At 40.5% G+C, this 20375-nt stretch overlaps 2 protein-coding genes across 2 annotated transcripts in view; both read right to left on the minus strand.

Moving 5' to 3' along the window:
* Window positions 1–20375, minus strand: part of MMP20 (matrix metallopeptidase 20) — a 208031-nt gene that overhangs the window by 106235 nt on the left and 81421 nt on the right. The gene's annotated exons all lie outside the window — the stretch shown is intronic.
* On the minus strand, window positions 8782–17569 carry MMP7 (matrix metallopeptidase 7). The gene is made up of 6 exons (XM_079787340.1): window positions 17404–17569; window positions 14628–14854; window positions 14397–14545; window positions 13048–13176; window positions 11122–11283; window positions 8782–9070 (listed from the first exon to the last, which is right to left on the minus strand). Exons 1-6 carry the CDS (start codon window positions 17509–17511, stop codon window positions 9054–9056), a joined length of 792 nt encoding a protein of 263 aa, XP_079643466.1. The 5' UTR covers window positions 17512–17569; the 3' UTR covers window positions 8782–9053.

Here is a 20375-nt window from a genome sequence, read left to right on the forward strand (position 1 = left end):
GCATCTGGAACTTGAGTTCTATGTTGGGTCCTCGAGGGGAAGCCAGTAGGTTGTCACACATACACGCTATTCTTCTGCAGTGAGGACAGGGCTGGAGAGATTTGGGAGTCACCAGGGACAGAAGGCCAACTAAAGAAATTTGGAAAGTAAAATTGAAGAAGAGAAACTCCTTCCATCCTACAAGTATCTCTTTTCTGAGATAAACCATGTCAAGACAAGGAGGGAGAGAAGATACTGAAGCCTCGCCCTGGACACCTGGCCCAGCTTCTGGGGCTGACCATAGATGGTGAGGCTGGTGAGCAGTGTGGTGTTAGAATGCGGCAAAAATAAGTGTGAGCTCGGAGTGGTCAACAGAGAGATCTTTCCTCCAGGGGACAGTCCTTCAGCTATTGGGTTTACCCCCCAAGTTGGGAATCTACTGCATTGGAACAGGTTTGAATTTAAGACCAGAAGCTCAGGACCCTTGTGATCCACGAATCAGCCTAATTTTGACTCCAGGCTGCTATTCCGCTGGGCTGGTAGGAAGGTGACGGTGAATCATTCTAGCAGCCTTGTGTCCCCACCCACCCGTGCTTCCTCACTGCACCAGTTCCAGAGCTTCGGGAGGCCTTTCTGAGTCCTGCATCGTCTCTCCACTCCAGTTACTGCTTATCTGCCCCTTGCCTGTGTCAGCACAATCCGGTCAGGTCCGGCAGCTTCTGGCAGTTTCCCTGACACATTGAGGACACTAGACTCTTTGACAAAGCTTTGAAACCCAGTGCCTAGGGCTCTGCTCCTCCAGATGAACCCCATATCTCCTGTCTGGAGTCTTGTTGCTTCTCAGGGTGCTGACTAGGAGCAAAGTCTGGCCCCCAACCCCTGGCCCATCCTTCTCTGGCTTTTAGACCTGCAAACCTCTTTTTCCTACCACCTCCAAGTAATCTCTGGTCTGGGTGGAAGTACTTTCCTCTTGCTCTCTCACCACACACCTTACGTTGATTAAACCCATCACTTGAAAAACATGTTTCTCTTTGCTCCGGGGAAGGGAGGGCTTACTTTGCCAAAGATGTGGAGAGATATTTGCATTTAACTTTCTAGTGTCTCAAAGGAGAGGAAGAAAAACCAAACGAGGTAAGACTATGCATTTAAATAGTGTGAACATTTACATCCTGCCACATGTTGGTGGAGAGGAGATTGGCAAGTTTGAGGAAGAATCCAGTGCTCTGAGTGACTGGGTGAATGAGACAATTGTGGGGCAGGTGATGGGGATGATGTTCAGAAAGGGGAGAGGGAAGGGGCGCTGGGCATTGGTGGTTGTGTAGGTAAAACACCTAACCTCCCTCCTGTGTTTCTGCTTTACTCTCACACTGACACCACACTCACAACACTTCTGGCACCAGACGTAAGCATGGGATTTTTCCACAACCAGCAAATCTCTGCAACACCTGCTGGGTATCCTACAATTTAACTCAATTCTGACACTATCTACCTGGAAATAGTAGCAGATCTCAGAGTAAGAGTTCAGTCCCTGGAGACTTTAGATGCCAATCACAAATAGTAAGTCCCCAGGTTACCCATACTTTTTGTCAAACTTGACTACAAATCAGAAGTTCCCATGATCCTCCTCCTTGGATTAGGTCATTTGCTAGAACAGCTCACAGAACTCAGGGAAACACATTTACCAGTTTATTAAAGGATATGATAAAGGATACAGATGAACAGCCAAATAAAGCGGTATGTAGGGTAAGGTCTGGGAGGATCCGAGTGCAGCAGTTTCTAACCCTGTGGAGTTGGGGTTCATTACCACCTGCCACTTGGATGCGTTCAATCTGGAACCTCTCCAAATCCTTACTTTAGGGATGCTTCATCAAGTAGGCATGATTGATCGTTAACTCTAGCAGCCTTGTGTCCCACCTTGTGTTAACTCTATTTCTGGCCCCTCTCCCTTTTCTTTCTTTCTTTTTTAAAAGATATGTTTTTATTGACTTTACAGAGAGGGAGAGGGATAGAGAGTTAGAAACATCTATGAGAGAGAAACATCAGTCAGCTGCCTCCTGAACGCCCCCTACTGGGGATTGAACCTGCAACCAAGGTACATGCCCTTGACAAGGTACATGCCCTTGATGGGAATTGAACCTGGGACCCTTCGGTCCACTGGCTGACACTCTATCCATTGAGCCAAACCGGCTAGGGCCCCTTTCCCAATCCCTGCAGGCCAGGTTGATGGGCACCGGGCCTCTAGTATTCTACATAATATTGGAGGTTCAGGCCAATGTAAGAAGATAGGGAAGAACACTAAGAAATAGCAGAATTGGATGTAAACAGATTAAATTTTCGTTTGTAAGTGTGTATGACTTAAATAGATTAAAGAAAATCAACAGTCAGAATAAGAAAATTCAAGAGTTTGCTAATTATAAAATCAATATACAAATCCAAGAATTTGCTGATTATAAAATCAATATATAAGAATTAGTAGCAATAATAAAATCAAGAAGATAACAGGTAATAAGACACCTCCCAACAAAACTACAAAATCTCAAGGATTTAATAGACAAAATTTCATAAGACCATTACAGAAGAACATTTTAAAACTCTACCCAAAACAGAGAAAGCTGAATTGATAGTGAGATAAATCATCTTTGAACGAGAATGCAGTATTTAAAGATAACGATTCCCTCCCAATTTAATGCAATTTTAAGCAAAGTCACAGCCACCTTTGGGGGAAATCCTGCCTCCCTCATACTTTGTATGAACCCTCCATTGAGTGAGTCTTGGTAGGAGGCAGGGCCCTACCTCCATCTGTGGGAGTGGAGAAAGGCCAGACACTCCTTCTTGCTCAAGTCAGCACATGAGTGTATGATCTTAACTGGGACATAGAGTTCTCTTTCCCATGACTCTGAATCTTGAATGAGTAGTCATACAGTGATGCCAGGAGAATTCGGAAGGCTTTTCACTGTGGCAGCATTCATGGTGGCATCCTACCAGGGGGTACCTGCAATGTAACCTTGCCTTTCGTTCTGCTATTAGGATTTCCTTGGTTTTTGCCCAGTTTTTGAGCCTGTTTCTTTAGGATCCTTCAAGAGAGCTCCTATGAGTGCTCTATCTTCTCCAATACATTAACTTCTGCATTAAATTAGAAATAACTAGTTTCTGTTGCTTGCAAGTCTGAACTTGGAACTGGGAACCTTGCCAAAATGATTCTCAAATTTATGTGGAAGAATACAAGTCTATGAGTAATGAAGACCAGGGGTCAGCCAACTTTTTCTGTAAAAGGCCAGATACTGAGCATTTTAGGCGTTGGTGGCTGGCTACAACTACTCAACTCTGTTGTTATATTGCTCAAAAGCAGCCATAGATAGTATGTAAGCAAATGGGCATGGCTGTGTTCCAATAAAACTTTATTTACAAAAATAGTCAGAGGGCAAGGTTTGGCCTATGGGCTGTAGTTCCCTGGTCCCTGATTAAGACAATCATGAGTAAGAAAATTAAAGAGGAGACAGATTTAATCTACTAGATATTCAGACATATCACTTAGGCATAGTAGGTAAAACAATGTGGTACTGTTATAGGAACATACGATGATGGGCCATGGAACAGAATAGAACCCAGAAAGAGGCAGATGAGCATTTGGGTTATTGAAACATTTTATAGGAAAAATTGGTTCATTACATGGAAAAAAATAAATTAGATTCCTACCTCAGGCAAAATTCAAAAATAAACCCCCAAATATAAAAATAAGTAAAGAGCTACTAGTAAATATTAAAGTTTAAATTTCTAGAAGAAAATATGTAATATCTATAGGACTTTGAGGAGGGAAGAATTATGGTTGTTAGGCCAATATGAAACCATTTTGCATTCTCAGAGGACACACCAGCAGAGAAAGTGATTGTGTTATAAAAGCAAGTTAGCCTGGAGCTGAAATCTGTGTGCATAGTATCATTCAAAGACCCAAGGACTGTCCATGTCCTGGTGGCCAAACAATTGTCAGGGCTGTGAAAAGAAAGGAAGGCCAGGCTGAGCCGGGGATGAGTGGTTTTTGTGTTGACAACAACGATGGGAACACTGAAGGGACAGAATGTGGAGCCGAAAAGCAGTATGAGGCTCTGCCTGGTGTTTCTATAAACAATATCAAGGACGAAATGAAGCAAATGACCAAGTCTAGACACGGAGTTGTATATTCTGTGTTTTTATTTTGTAGATAACCTTGATGTTATCTTATTGTGGAGGTACTAAAAAAGACTGGAAACATGAGCATAGCTTCAAACCTAACTGCCCTCACATACAAGCTGTGAGAATTTCCTTTAATGAAATAGAAGAAATAATACGCATGTTTCAGGACTGTGCTAATGATTAGAATGCAAGTATATAGGGTGGACTGACAGTGGTTACTAATTCTTTGTCATGTTATCCCATAGAGCAGTGGTCGGCAAACCGCGGCTCGCGAGCCACATGCGGCTTTTTGGCCCCTTGAGTGTGGCTCTTCCACAAAATACCACGGCCTGGGCGAGTCTATTTTGAAGTTGGAAGAAGTTTAAGTTTAAAAAATTTGGCTCTCAAAAGAAATTTCAACAGTTGTATGTACTGTTGATATTTGGCTCTGTTGACTAATGAGTTCGCCGACCACTGGCATAGAAACAAGGAGTTTACATTCCTTCACTTTGAATCTGGTTGACTGGCACTGTGTCTGCTTTAATCAACAGAGCTTGGAAGAAGTGATACTTCCGTTTCTTCCTTCTTGGAAACAGTGGGTCTGGGGATTCAGCCACCATGTAAAGAAGAGAACATTTGAAGAGAGAGAGGGGTTCCAGCTCTCCAGTCATCCATGCCAAGGCACCAGACATATGAGTAAAGTCAACCTGACATTCCAGCCCAGCCACCAGCTGACTGAAGGCTTATGAGAGACCCTAAACAAGACCAACAGAGGAACCACCTAGTCAACCCACAGAATTGAGTGATGAGAATGGTTGCAATAGTTTCAAGACACCAAGTTTTATGTTTATTTGCTGTGTAGCCATAGGCAACCAAAGAGTGCATTAAGCAACCATCAGAGTGCTTGGAATATAGAGTATTCTAAGCAATTATTCCAAACATTTATGCTAGCAATTATTATCCCAGTGAGCCCAGCATATGGAAAAATCATTCAGGAAAAAGACAATTTCTAGTCAATGCTTTTCCAGGCTACTAATTTATACATCAGTTATTTAATTCCTTTATTCTTCAAATATTAAATGGGTACCTACTCTATGTTACATAATCTTTCTAAGCTGAATAGAAACCATTTAACTATTTGAAAATTAAATTAGCCTCTATATTACCTAGTATTCTTGATTTATACCATCATCTAGAGTATATCTGAAACAAAAATTCTAATTGAGCAAGTGAACTCCAATATTTATTCATTCAATAACTCAACATATATTTATTAGGCATCTTTTATGTACCAGTGACTGTGATAATCATTGTGTCTAACTTTGAACAATTCAGACATAGACTTTGCATTTTCTGTTAAGAACTCTACTTTTTATAATAATATCACAGCAGAAGAGAAGCTTTTTTAAAAAAGTATCAGATCAATCATGTTTTCTATACCAGAATGATTCCTTCAATTAAGAGGTTGCAATCTACTTACTCTGAGGTAGATTCTTCCCTGAATGTGATCTAGTTATAGATGACTGAGAAAATAGAATTAGGTATTAAGTTTGAACAGAATTTCAATTTATTATTTAAGGTTCCCAAACTTTTCTAATATAGTTGTTTGTTTTTATTCAGGGCTAGGTGCATTTACTAATTTGAGAGTCAAGAAAAGAAGACTCTCAGATGCATTTATATGATGCCAAGGTAGTTCACAAGTTTTCTTTTTAAGTAAATGTTTAGCTCATACATATGCACACACACAAGAACTTGACAATCACCAAGGAGATGAGTGTACCCTTACTTTGTAATCAAGGAGAATCACAGGTTCTTGGTCCTAAAGTCTGTAACCCTAGGAAAATTCTCAGCAAAAGATAACATATAAAAGAAAGTGTTGTTCCTTCAAGTTTAACGCACTGTCCTTTGGTAATCATAAGGCTGAGTTTCCTCCTCACCAATAAAAGTTGCAACAGCCGATCACAGCTGCGCCGTAGCTGGAAGTCAGGCCAAAGTGCCGTTTCCCATCCTCTTTATCCTCACTAGTAATCGAGTTACTCTTCCACACACTAGAATGATCAATGAACAAGATGGCAGGGCTCATGATGCATGACAGCTTTCTATTCTTGCAGAAATTATAAAATTTACTCCCAAAATAACAGCTGTGGTCACCAGGGTCACGGTCTATAACTCCACCTGTCACCTGAACAGTAAAGCACTAACTCTGAATTCCCGTTCTGTTGGTTGGGGCACTGACCTCTGGGCTTGTGATGGCAAAGAGGGTGAAAACTAGAACTTATTTTTGTTGATCCAAACAACATTTTTATTATAGCAACTATATGTTCAGTTAGAATGAACATATGTCCCCTAGTTTAAACGTAGATTTTTTTTTTAGGAGAAAGGGTGACCCCCTGTGGCAGTTTGAAAGCATGACTGGAAAATCTTGGGCACTTGTCTGGAGGTGATTGTGTATCCCCTCAGGATCTTTACTCTGGGTGGCTTGTGATTCCTCTGACAGTAGAGTACAGCACAAGGGATGCTCTGTGACTTCTGAGGCCAGCTGGAAAAGGCTATACCGCTTCTCCTTGCATGTGGTAACACGCGCTCTTGCAGCCCTGAGTCACCATGTGTGAAGTCTGATCACCTTAAGATCTCCATGCTGGAGGGGCCACATGCAGGCAGTACGGTTGACAGTCCCAGCTGAGCCTCGGTTGCCAGCCATCTACACCAGGAGGCAGATGTGAGTGAAGCCAGCTTGGATCCTCCAAACCAGTTACCTGCCCCATGAAACAAAAGCCTTGCCTGCATTCTGACCCACAAAATAATGACATTTAATAAAATGATTATGTTAAGCCACTATTTAGGGTAGCTTCTAATGCATTGATAGATAATTGGAACACACCTTGCGTTAGTTCAGGTCCTCTAAAAAAAGCAGATGCCACGACGAGATTAGACATAGGAGAAATGTATTCCTCAGGATCCTTCACTAGACCTAGAAGGCGATAAGGTTGGAGTAGAGCAGGTGGGGAGGGCCTCTAGACCACGGTGCAGATCTGGAGACTGTGAAATCTTAGGATACATCACAGCTCTGAGAAAGTTTTGAACAGGCAGATAGGCGTCTCAAGCCTGTTAGAGAGTCCTTACTCATCCAGAATACTTGACTATCAAGCTGGAGTTTTGGACTTGTGTGTTATATGTGGTATTCTAGAATTTGTAGAATGTAGTTCAGAAACTCATTAAAATCCCATTAACTTAGAATCCCAATATTAGAGCTTTCACCCCCTCACATTGCATAATTTTTATTATAGCACTTAAATGTTGTATTATAATAATTTCTTGAGTATCTGCTTTATTCATCAGACTTTGAGGTTCTTGAAGGAGGGTTCTATGTACCTTTCACCTTTGCATTCTTCACTCCCCCAGTTCCTGATTCAATGAATGATTGTAGAGTGGCTAACTGAGAAAAGTGGTTAAATTATGTTTTCTGTGTAGTTCTAAGAATAAATTGTAATTATCTGACTTATTTACAAAGATTCATTGTTGATGACATATCTGAATGCTTATTACTTTTTAAAAATATGTTTCAAATACACTTCTAGATAATCATGGTAAAGAAAAACCCATGTAACCTCGGAATTTTTCTTTTTGTACTTTGCTATTCCTTTTTTTTTAAATTTCTTTATTGATTAAGGTATCACATATTTGTCCTCATCACCCCATTCCCAGCCCACACCCCTCCCCACACATGCCCCCACCCCCCTGTTGTCCTTAACCGCTGGTTGTACTTTGCTATTCCTACCTTGGTAACTTGGTGTGGGAAATGCAGAAGAGGAAGAAAGGCTGAAATGGCAAAACCTCTGCCAGCTATGTGTCTGTCCTGCTAAAGAATTTAGCCCTGCATAGAGAGTGATTCTTCCAGAGAAACACAGTGAGTCTTTGTGTATGGAAAGGGGTGCTGGAGCTGAGTGGACCTTAGGAAAACAAGTTTATGGAGGAAGTCAGAATGAATGGAGTCCAGAGACTTGAGGATTAGGGAGAGATGTGGTAGGACTTTGGAGCCTGCAGAGGTAAGTGGCCAATGAGTGATTTCCGATGCTGGGATAGATAAGGGATTTGAAGGATGGGGATAATATCTGGTTTTATTTTCATTAAATTAATTGTACTTGTGCAATATAAAATATCACTGTTGATGCAAATCTTCAGCAATGTCAGTAGTCTCACAAAGCCTGTGGGACTCATTTGGAGAAAGTTAAAGAGAAGAGGGTGAAACTGATATCTTGGTTGGTATGAGGCAGAGGAAAGGGAACACAGAGCAGCTGTGGCAGGAGAGAGGCCATGAAATCAGGAGGTCAGGGGTAGGAACATGGAGCCAGAAGTGACTGTGGGAATGTAAAACCTTGGAAATTCACATACATTTTGTGGGAAGAATTAGCTTTTCCAGAATACTTGACGTGAGAGCTTGGGCCCAAGGATAAGGGGCTCTGAGTGTACCTTTGGGCTACACTAATAAACAACAAAGGGTTGGAGCTCTCTCCTTACCTACCTGGTGATAGGGTGAGGTGCAGCTGAACGCCCACAATAATGCGGTGGGATATTTTTTTAGTCTTATTCTTTGGTTTCATTGCATAGCATGTCTTCTCTTGACATAGAAACAGTGCTCCCAAATAGAAATCATTTTACTATGAAATGAAAATTGTATTTATTTGTTTCTTTAACATTCATTGACATCTTCTAAGTATAAGTTGCTTAGCTAAGTAAGATACAATTGTGCTATAAAAGAGCTTATCTCCAGGGGGAGAGAGACATGCAAAAGTCAACCACAATACAAGGAAAGATGAAATAAGTGCTAAATGGAGTGCAGGAACAGTGGTCCTTAATCCTGGTTGAGGAACAATGATATAGAATCCAATGAATGAATGTGTGTTCTCCCTGAAGTTTCTAATTCTTCAGTCACTTCTCTCACCTGTTAAGAGAGAAAATAAAAATATTTTTGACACGGTATAAAACACATAAAAATCATCCTAAGACTATAAAAACTCAAGAAATGTCATAATTGTGTATAATTTATCATTCACCCAACCCAGTTTTCTGTGCCTGGGACAAAGGTTTTGAACAACCCCCAAAGGCTAAAAAGGCAATTTTGTGTAGGATATAGGCCTGGGGGTCAGGTATCTCTGGGATTTTGCCAGCTGTATAATGTTGGGCAAATCACTATTTAGCCTCCTTTAATGCTAGATTACCAATCTGTAAAATGAGGATTATAACAACTCCTTGAATTTTTGGATTAAATGAGTTAATGCACATGAGTGCTTGGTACACTGTAAATACTCGGTGCATTTCAGCTATTATTTTCACTATTCTGAGAAAAGCATTGGATAATTTAACATTTATGAGTTTAATCACATTCTTTTGAATTTATATTTTCTGTTTATATCACTTTTTAAATTAATGAATTCCCTAAATTTAAAACCTATATAATTAAATATTACTTTCATTTGTCAAGAAGTTACATCTTTTCTTTTTTAAAATTTATCTTTATTATTGAAAGTATTACAGATGTCCCCGTCTCCCCATTGACCCCCTCTACCCTGCACCTGTCTCTCCCCCCTCACCCACCAAGTTACCACTTCTCAACTTTGCCTAGGGGTAGGCACCTCATTGTCTCTAATACTTAAGGATTTAATGCACTAGTCTGTTTTCTTCTAATTAGTCTGCCTCAGAATCTTTTTTAAGTCCCTTTCTAATTTTCTTTGGGTTCTAAAACAGTTATACATGCCATAGAGCAGTGGTCAGCAAACTCATTAGTCAAAAGAGCCAAATACCAACAGTACAACGATGAAATTTCTTTTGAGAGCCGAAAACCGACTTCTGCGCCTGGGCCGCGAAGTTTCAATCGCACTGTATGTGCGCGCCCGCACGTGGTATTTTGTGGAAGAGCCACACTCAAGGGGCCAAAGTGCCACATGTGGCTCGCGAGCCACAGTTTGCCAACCACTGCCATAGAGTATTCCATGAGTTCCACATGAGGTTTATGTAAGGGGAGGTACTTTATTCTGTTTTGTTGGCCATAACCTTACTAGCAATTGTCAGTGTTTTGTGAACTTTTTAGAGAGCAGCAGCTCTTTGAGTCACAACTTGAAGGTACAGTTCCATGGTATTTTTCAAAATATGTTCTCTGGAATGCTATTCTGTGAGGGCACAAATGGTGTTCCGTAAAAGAAGATTATAATTTAGGAAGCATTGTGTTAAGCAAGATTTTGTTAGGTACTCTTTTAATATCCTATGCACCTTAAATACAGTAGGTAGGGTTTTTAAATTTGTTTCTCCATAGCATTTTTTAAAAAAATTGTCTTGTAGACTAGCATTCTAGGAAAAAAAAAAAATTGGGACATGCTGGTTGGTAGTAAATTCTAGTGTCAATGGACAGCTTACTCCATTATCTTATTGGAATAATTTTCCCCTAAGGACATTCTTGTGTGGAAGCACATTCATTGCTCTTCTGATCATTCAGAGATACTTAGGGGAACTCTTTGCACTGTATTTTTATCATCTTGATATTTTCTGGAAAGGTTTGATTATATTTGTGGACTTAAAAATACCATTCTGTATTCTTCTTTCCAAATTGCTTTTGGAAACATACTAAGTAGCTCTGGCCAGGTAAATCGTTTGTTTGGAGCATGGTCCCCATTAGCCAAGGCTGCTGGTTTCACCCCTGGTCAGGGCACATACAAGAAGCAACCAATGAATAGATGCATAAGTAAGTGGAAGAGTAAATTGCTGTTTCTCTCTCTCAAAACAATATTACTGAAAACTTAAAAATCAATATCCTCATAGTATAAAACAGTCTGGTTAAATTTTGAGTATCTAAGGTCTCAAATTTCTTTCCTCAATGGGCTTTTAGTGTAAGTTCCAGTGTGTTTTACCAAGTAAATACCCATTTCCCAGTCTTGCTCACTCAAGCCTACTCTAAGAAGACAATGTGAAATCCTCCTTATTTGAAATAATAGATATTACCATATAATTTCTGAATTCCTTCGATATCATCCTGTGAAAGTTTGAAATCCTTGGCATCTCTGTCTTCATAGGTTGGATACATCACGGCATTAGGATCAGAAGAATGACCCAGGCCCAAAGAATGGCCAAGTTCATGAGTGACAGCATACAGGAAGTTAATTCCTACAACCAAAGAGCAACAAACAGTAACTATGAAAAGAACTAGATATATAATATAATATGTAATAATAAATAAGGCCGTTATAAAAATACCTACCTCCAAAGTTTACTTATTTGTTTCAAGGCTTTCATAAGGAGGGGGAGGGTTTAGAAGAAGAATAGAATAGTAGTGTTTTAATCTCATCACTACTTCTGTGTTTTGTTTTTAAAGTAATGTTTTTCTGTCTATTTGCTTCTTATATCATTACTCAAATGGCAGTATTCTATAGAGGAAAGCAAAGGCTTTAGAAGCATTAAGATTTGGGTTTGAGCCCTAACTGGTTTGGCTCAGTGGATAGAGCGTCGGCCTGTGGACTCAAGGGTCCCAGGTTCGATTCCGGTCAAGGGCATGTACCTTGGTTGCGGGCACATCCCTAGTAGGGGGTGTACAGGAGGCAGCTGATTGATGTTTCTCTCTCATCAATGTTTCTAGCTGTCTATCCCTCTCCCTTCTTCTCTGTAAAATATCAATAAAATATATTTTAAAAAAAGATTTGGTTTTGCAACCCAGCTCTGCTGCTTATTAGCAGGACGACTTTGGGCACATCAATTGATATTACTGAGTCTCACTTCCTCATTTTTTGAACAGAGATAATAATTCCTGCCTTGTAGATTTATCGAAATAATTAGAGTTTCCCAGTATCTGAAAAAACAATGGCTACTCAATAAGTGGTAGTGGCTTTGAATAGCAGGAGAAAGAAAGTTGGCCTTGTAAAAGCGAGACTGGAAGGCAGGATCTCTAGGAAATGCTGGGTTTTGCTTTTATTTATTAAATTGTATTATATATAGGCTTTTCTCTCTCTCAGACTCATAGAAAGGCTTTTCAAATAAGGGGGAGTGTGTGAGCCTGAGAGTGCGAGTGGCCAGAGTTCCACTGTGGTGCATTAGATTGAAGGAAGCTGCCTTTAGCCTACCTTGAGTGGAAAGAAAGGAGAATGAAAAGGATATGCAAGATATGAAGTGAAGACAGTCATAATTTCACATAGGTTAGCTTTCCACAGCAAAGCATCACTGAAGTGGTGAATTCCCACTGCCAAACACAAGTAGTGATTTCCCTTTCAGAGCCAGTTAGTAGAATGTTTTTTTAAAGTTGTCTCCAATTAGGATTATTTATGCCAGAGCTGCTCTCCATTAGCTTTCTGATATGTCTGATTTCCTATTTTGTAAGATGATGAGTATGATGGGCTGGGTTATGGTGTGGGTTCTTTCTAAACCATAGCAAATACTCAGAATTGTATATAATTCTAAAATATCATAGTCACTGCTCCTCTTTTTCCTTCAATTAAAAAACTTAAATTTGGAGGGAACATAAAGACAGAGCTATAATTTATTGAATTATTAATATTACCCATGCCGTGTATAAGCATTATCTCATTTAATTCAAATTAAAATTCGGTGAGATGGGAATTATTTATAGTCCCATTTCATAGATGAGGAAACAGGCTCAGGGAATGAATAACTTGCCAAAAGACACAAGAGAGTCGTTGGTAGAGGTACAGTCAAGTGACCCCAATTTGCTTGACTCATAGCCTGAGCTTCTGTCTTCAGTATATGTAACATTATGGGCACAATAAATAAAATTACACATTTAAATCACATAGTACAGTGGTTGGCCTTTATCAAGGGCTCAAGAATAATTACTAATCAAAGCAAATACTAAATTAAAGTTAGTATAAGAAGTCCTGGATTTTAAAAAGGATGTAGTAGAAGAGGGATGGGATGCTGTACCTATACTGGTCCCATCAGTCCAGCGTTCATCCTCATCAAAGTGGGCATCTCCTCCTAGGCCTGGTCCAGGTGAGAAGGCATGAGCCAGTGTGTTTCCTGGTCCATCAAATGGGTAGGCGTCCCCGTGAGCTGCAAGAAAACAGAGCGATCGCCCTTAGTGACGGAATATATCGCCACTCATTTTATTTGTTTATTTATTCATTTATTTTTAATCCTCACCTGAGGATATTTTCCCACTGATTTTTTAGAGAGAGTGGAAGGGAGGGAGGAAGGAGGGAGGTATGGGGGTGAGGGGGAGAGAGAGAGAGAGAGAGAGAGAGAGAGAGAGAGAGAGAGAGAGAGAGAGAGAAAGAGAAACACATTGGGCTGTCTTCCCTCCCCAAAATATTTCTCTTTTCATCCTGTTCCAATATTGAAATGCCTGGCGGCTGTGAATTTAGCTGACATTGAACATCAGCCACAATACTGATAACACTGAAGAGAATGTGCAGAAAGCACTGATCATGGCATTCCATGTTTTTCAAGAATAGATAAACTGGATATGGCCCGATACCAATTTGAAAATAAATACATCTGCATCACATTCAAATCCATTTAAGACACCTTGAGTATGGTTCTCCAGGAAATGGTCTACACAAAGATTAAGCCAGGTTTTTAAGAAAAGTTATACTAAAAGGTACACAAGTTACTTGTTGAATATAGTTCTCACACTCATTTGTCATCCTGCTACCATCTGGCCAAACAAAGTGAAAAAACTTAGACGCAACCATAAATTAGATGTGAATGTATTTAAATTCCCATTTCCAGTAAGCTTTCAATATGTTTTAAACTGTTCCATAAATGTGTGGTGTGTGTGTGTGTGTGTTTATGTGTGTGTGTGTGTGTGTGTGTGATGATTAATGCTACAAAACGGGGTTGGTAAACTTTTTCTGTGATGGCTAGACAATCAGTAATTTAGGATTGATGGTCTCTGTCACAATTACTAAACTCTGCCATTGTAGCCCCAAAGCAGTCATAGACAATAGGTAAATGAAGGATTATGGCTGTGTTGTGATAAAAATGTATTTACAAAAGTAGGTGGTGGGCTGGATTTGGCTCATGGGCCATAGTTTACCATCCTCTGCCATAGCAAGTAGCTCTAAATGTAATAAAAGAGTGTACTAGCATCTCTCTCTCTCTCTCTCTCTCTCTCTCTCTCTCTCTCTCTATATATATATATATATATATATATATATATATATATATATATATTTACTTATTTAAATATTTTAAATTCTGAACAGAGGAGGGCACTGGTATAAATAATGAGTAAAATAGCACTGCGGATTAGCTACAGGAATCTTCCTTACCTCCTCTTGCAAAGCCAATCATGATATCAGCAATTCCCAATCTAATTCTCTTGAATTGTAGAGGGATCTCTTTGCTCCACATTTCAAAGGCTTTTTCCACTAGCTGATTCACTTTGAAATGGGATAAGTCTCGAGTATATGATATGACCCTGGTAGCAAACAAGAAAACAATGTTTGACCTCTTAGGAAGGGCTTTACTGTTTTCATTTAAACGACCAAAGCAATACTAACCTGTAGGTGACTACTTTGGACGTCCATTTTGGCCTATCTGGGAATAGTGAGTATTCTGCAACATCTGGCACTCCACATCTGGGCTTCTGAATGATTTTTATGATGTCAGAGCTTAACATCCCAGTTATAGGCAGGTGAAAGAATTTTTGCATCTCCTTGAGTTTGGCTCTTAAACTGTTGGCATCCCTTGTTTTTGAGTCGTATGGATAAAATCTCTTGAGATAGTTCTGTTGGAAAGAGAGTAATTGATTTGTAATCCTTGTTTATTGTCTTTTATCTTAGAAGTCTGCACGTCTTTGCCTTGATACCTATGGACTCAAACAGTGGCTTGAAAACACAATAGTTACAGAGTCACCAAGTAAAATAACTGTGCATTAATGAAAAGAAAATTTAATATCAATAATGAAGCATTGTCATTCTATTTCATGAGCAAAAGGAAAAAAGTACCTCCATTTCTCTTTCATCCCATAAACTACTCTGAAGGAAAGCCCTCTGTATACTTTATAGAACATAGACTCGTCTGTAATAGCCAATCAGGAAGAGTGACTATGTCCTCAAGGGGCCTTCCCTGGCATCAAAGACCAAGTCAACCACCCCCTTCTAAGATTCTCTGGAGGTTTGGTCCCAAATATATTAAAGGGTATTAAAGTTTTAGTCCCGGGAAAGGACATTGTAAAATTATTTAGTTTAATGTACATATTCTCCAGGTGAAGAAATCAAAAGCTCATAGCATCTAAATGACTTGCTCGGGGTCACATATTGAATTAGCAGCAGAATTAAAAAAGCAACTAGTAGCAGAACTGGCACTGAGTTTCCTGACTGCCAGTCCTGTGTTCTTTCCACTGTTAAATCTCCGGTAAGACCCACGGTGAGCCTGCAGGATAGAGCAGGTCTTCCGGTGTATTCCACACACAGTTGGTCTCTGGGAATTTCTTAAGGAACCCTAGTGTCTGGATATGAGGACAGCTGCTGGACTAACTAGGAAGAAATAAAAAAGTGAATGCAATAATAACAGCAGCAGCTGTGGCCTCACAAGAACGCTTATTAAGTGCTTACTAGTGGCAGGGACTACCCTAGGAGCTTTACATACTTATCTCATTTAAACCTCATAACCACCCTGTGAAGTAGGTACCGCACTGTTATTCCTAATTTACATGAAGAATCATGTCTCAGAGAAAGCAAGTTCACCCCTGGAGTAACTGAAGGAGCCAGTATTTGAACTTGTGACCTGATTCCAAAGCCCACTTCCTTAGAAAAAGGCACTGGGCTTTCTAATGCATGAAAGTATTGTTGAAACAATTTAAACATTGGCTCACATTGACAGTCTAATTTGGAGTAGGTGAAATGGTTACCTGTCTCAGAATCTCTCAGGAGTATACACTTTATGTGAGTAACCTTAGTAATACTGTGTTCTCTCTTCCTGTTATCAATGATTGCATGTCATTCAATATTGTGCTCTCTCTTCCTGTTACCAATGATTGCATGTTCATCCATGACAGTTAGGATTTAATCTCACTTAAAAACAAACAACTTATTTTATCCATTCCAGATCTACAGGCTTTGCCAAGACACCCTCTGGAGGAAATTTCTCTGCATCCTTGATGTGAATGTTTCTGCCTTCTGTTAAATCTAGCTAACCCCACTCTGGTTAATTGGTAACCTATACACTAAATAAAGCTTAGGGATTCAATACACTTGCAAGTGTACACCTTCTGAATAGTCCACTGGGTAAAACCATATGAAATGGCTCTTTTGGAAGTAAAAAAAAAAAAAAAACCACCACAATAAAATATCAGTAATTTCTTATGGTTCAATCTACCATATTAGTGAGACTTATAAAAGTCAAAGTTAATGTGAAATAAAACCTAACATTTCTTATGCTTAAGGCTTAAATTTGTAAATAGTACTAAAGAGTAAACATCCCATTATTTTACCAAATAATAATTATTTACACTTATGAGGCTGCTTATGAAGTAGTAGTATATTGGAGAGAACATGATTTGAACCAGAAAAACTTGTCCTTGACTCCTATCAAAACTCATCTTTGATTCTTCACCAGTATTCACCAAGTGTGTGAACCAACTTAACGTTGGTTCCTTACTTTTCCCAGGAGTGAGCTAAGGATTAAATGACATAACATATATGAAGTACTTTGTAATTGTTACATGATAGTTGGTATTGTTATTACTTCATTATAATAATCCTGTGAGCTGTAAAACACATAGTACGACTATTCATAGTACAATTATTTCCATTAGACACATGAGAAAACAAAGTCAAAAGTTCATATCTTGCCCATCATCACGCTTGAAGGTGTTAGAGCTGTCATTTCTACCCGTGTTTTCTGATTTCAAGTCTCTCCATTGCAAGTAGTCCTCATTGTAAGAGGCAGCTCTCTGGTCTTTAGGAAAAGAATTTCAAGTTACAATAAATAATTACTTCGATTTCTTGACTAGGGACAATGTTTCAGGTACTGTGCTAAGTGAGTCACGAAACCCCCATTTGGTTGATAGCATTATAATATCCGATTTCCAAATTAGTAAACTGAAGCTCAGAGGAATTTAATAACATTCCTATGCTAATAATATTCCTCTGCATAGTGAGTGGAGGTGGAACTTGAACCCAGTTTGGGGAGGCACTAAAGCCTGCTCATAATAGCTACTTGATTAAAGCATATATTGCCTTTACAATAGAATCATGACTCAAATTGAAGAGCATACTCCCTAATGCTGATAGCAAGACCGTGGAGCCCTCGGTGAGTGGGCCAATGACATACCTGCGCCTGTTCCCACTGTGGCTCGCTCATGCCTCCTGCCTCGGGGGGAAGCGGCAGAGCCAGGCTGCCGGGCAGCAGACACACAGCGCACAGCATGGCCAGCTGCATGGCTGGGTCCAGGGATGGTTTGCAGGCCTATGGTTGGTTTGGTGTTTTCTTTCAAAGGCTGGAGAGATTTATATAGCTTCTCAGCCCTGAATGTGAAAATAGGTGACTCATTTGAGTGTTTTCTTTCTTTTTTGGTGTCTACAGAACTTTGAAGTGTGTGCTATTTTTCATTAATGACAACGAGGAAGTATTATATTTTTATTGGCAGGAAGCACACAATGTATTTGTCCTTGGATTCCCCCCCCCCCCTTTCTGCTGTATAAATTTAATCCATGAGAAAACACGTTTTATTTGCCAGAATCAATTGTGACTCAGGCATATCTTCTTTTTTTTAAAATTTATTTTATTTATTTTTTCTTTATTGATTAAAGTATTACATATGTGGCATACCTTCTTAATTTAAAAATTTGGGGAGTAACCTTCAGGATATTACCACATATCTTAAAATAATTAAAAACATTGAAATGCATAGAACAGAATGTAAAACATGCAAATAATCAAGTAATTATTAACTGAACATTCTGTAACAGTCATGGGGTGGGGGGTCAGGGGTGGGCTGGAGGAGGCCAATGGGGGTAAAAGGGGACCTATGTAATACTTTAAATAATAAAGATTAAAAAAAATTATACAAAAAGAAAAGAAAAAAAAAGAAATAGAACACAGCTATCATCCTGTGGTTCTGTACATGAGGAGAGGTGGCGGATGGAGGTGTGTGTGTGACTGGGCCAGTGGCCACCATGGAACCCGTGCTCCATTCCCACACCTTCCAGGGACCCCAGTGGAGCACTGAGAATTCTCTTCTCTAAGTTTCCTTTTAATCATATTATTTCTTTTCTTAGTGGTTAATGTTACCCAGAAATTCTCTTCAATTACATGAAAAAAATATCAAATAAATAAAGCTTTATGCACGGGCTTGACTGTTTATATACTATTAGAGGCCCAGTGCATGAATTCATGTATAGGTGGGGTCCAGCTGGCCTGGCCCCTGATTGGGGTGGGGGGACTGATTGGGAGTGGGGCTGGCCAGGGGGCAGGGGCCATGGGTGGTTGGCTAGCCAGCCCCGCCCCCTCGTCGAACTCCCAGTTGAACTCCCAGTGGAACTCCCGGTCAAGGGGACAATTTGCATATTAGCCTTTTATTATATAGGATACTTATCATGCTTTACATTCTATAGAAACAAGTTTATCCTAAGCTAAACCTTCAACTTGGAAATCACTTTATACACTTTCTCTTCCAATCACCCTGACTGTAGCTTCTAACCAGCAACTGGGAGGGCTGGTTTGGTCTTTGATACACATAATGGTTATGCTATGTACAGCAATTAAGAAACCATGTTCTGGAGATTCTAGTCCAACTACTTCATTTTTACCATAGATAAAATAGAAGCTAAGATGACAGATTAATTGATTCCCCAAGGTCACACAGCTAGTTAATATTGGTCCTGACTCCCATCCAGTGCTTTTTCTAGCATATCACACCGCCTGTACATTTTGTTATTATATTATACCACTAGAGGCCCGGTACACGAAATTCGTGCATGGAGGGGGGTTGTCCCTCAGCCCAGCCTGTACCCTCGCCAATATGGGACCCCTCAAGGGATGTCTGACTGCCCGTTTAGGCCCAGAAACGGGCAGTTGGACATCCCTCTCACAATCCAGGACTGCTAGCTCCCAACTGCTTGCCTGCCTGCCTTCCTGATTGCCCCTAACCGCTTCTGCCTGCCAGCCTGATCACCCCCTAACCACTCTGCTGCCAGCCTGTTTGCCCCCAACTTCCCTCCTCTGCCGGCCTGGTCACCCCTAACTGCCCTTTCCTGCAGGGTTGATCACCTCCAACTGCCCTCCCTTGCAGGCCGGGTGCCTCCCAACTGCCCTCTCCTGCTGGCCATCTTGTGGTGGTCATCTTGTGTCCACATGGGGGCAGGATCTTTGATCACATGGGGGCAGCAATATTGTGTGTTGCAGTGATGATCAATCTGCAGATTATTCTTTTATTAGATAGGATAGAGGCCTGGTACAGGGGTGGGGGCCAGCTGGTTTTCCCTGAAGGGTGTCCTGGATCAGGTGGGGGTTCCCTTGGGGTGTGGCAGTCGGACATCCCTCTCACAATCCCCCCTGAGCGAGGGGCCTGTGGTGGTTTGCAGGCCGGCCACGCCCCCTGGCAACGCAAGCAGAGGCCCTGGTATCTGGAATTTATTTACATTCTACAATTGAAACTTTGTAGCCTGGAGCGGAGCCAAGCCTGGGGCTCCCTCTGAGGCTGGCAGCCATTTCTGTTGGGGTTATAATTGAAACTTTGTAGCCTTAATCGGGTGAGCCCAGCCAGGGTGTGCGGAAAGCTTTGCTTCCCCTGTTGCCGGAGGCAACCCTGGCCTGCTCTCTCAAGCTCCATTCTGCCGCCATTTGTTTGAATTTGTTTACCTTCTATAATTGAAACTTTGTAGCTTGAGTGGAGGCTTAGGCCTGGCCAGGGCAGGCGGAAAGCTTGGCTTCCCCTGTTACCTAGGAAACCTTGCTCTCTGTGGCTGTAGCCATCTTGGTTTGGGTTAATTTGCATGCTCGCTCTGATTGGATGGTGGGTGTGGCTTGTGGGTGTGTTGGAGGTATGGTCAATTTGCATATTTGTCTATTATTAGATAGGATGGCTCTTGACTATAATGCATCATGGAAAATACAACCTATATGCTGGAGCTGCAAAATTTAATTATTCAGACATCTTTGAAACCATCTGGTGATTGGGTGCTGTGTGTTAGCAAAGGTACATTTTCTAGATCAATTAATTAAATTTGCTTTCTTTACATAGCTGCTTTAATTCTGCCTAATCGCAGTTCAACTATACTTGAGGACTTGTTACCTTTAGTGAA

This window comes from Cnephaeus nilssonii (assembly GCF_951640355.1).
Source record: "Cnephaeus nilssonii genome assembly, chromosome: 13".
NCBI lineage: Eukaryota > Metazoa > Chordata > Mammalia > Chiroptera > Vespertilionidae > Cnephaeus > Cnephaeus nilssonii.

Coding starts and splice junctions, on each gene's coding strand:
- MMP7 (XM_079787340.1), bottom strand. CDS start 17,511: ATGCAGCTGGCCATGCTGTGCGCTGTGTGTCTGCTGCCCGGCAGCCTG. Junction 14,855..17,403: donor CACAGTGGGAACAGGCGCAG/GTATGTCATTGG, acceptor TCTTTCCAACAG/AACTATCTCAAGAGATTTTA. Junction 13,177..14,396: donor GATTGGCTTTGCAAGAGGAG/GTAAGGAAGATT, acceptor GTTTTCTTGCAG/CTCACGGGGACGCCTACCCA.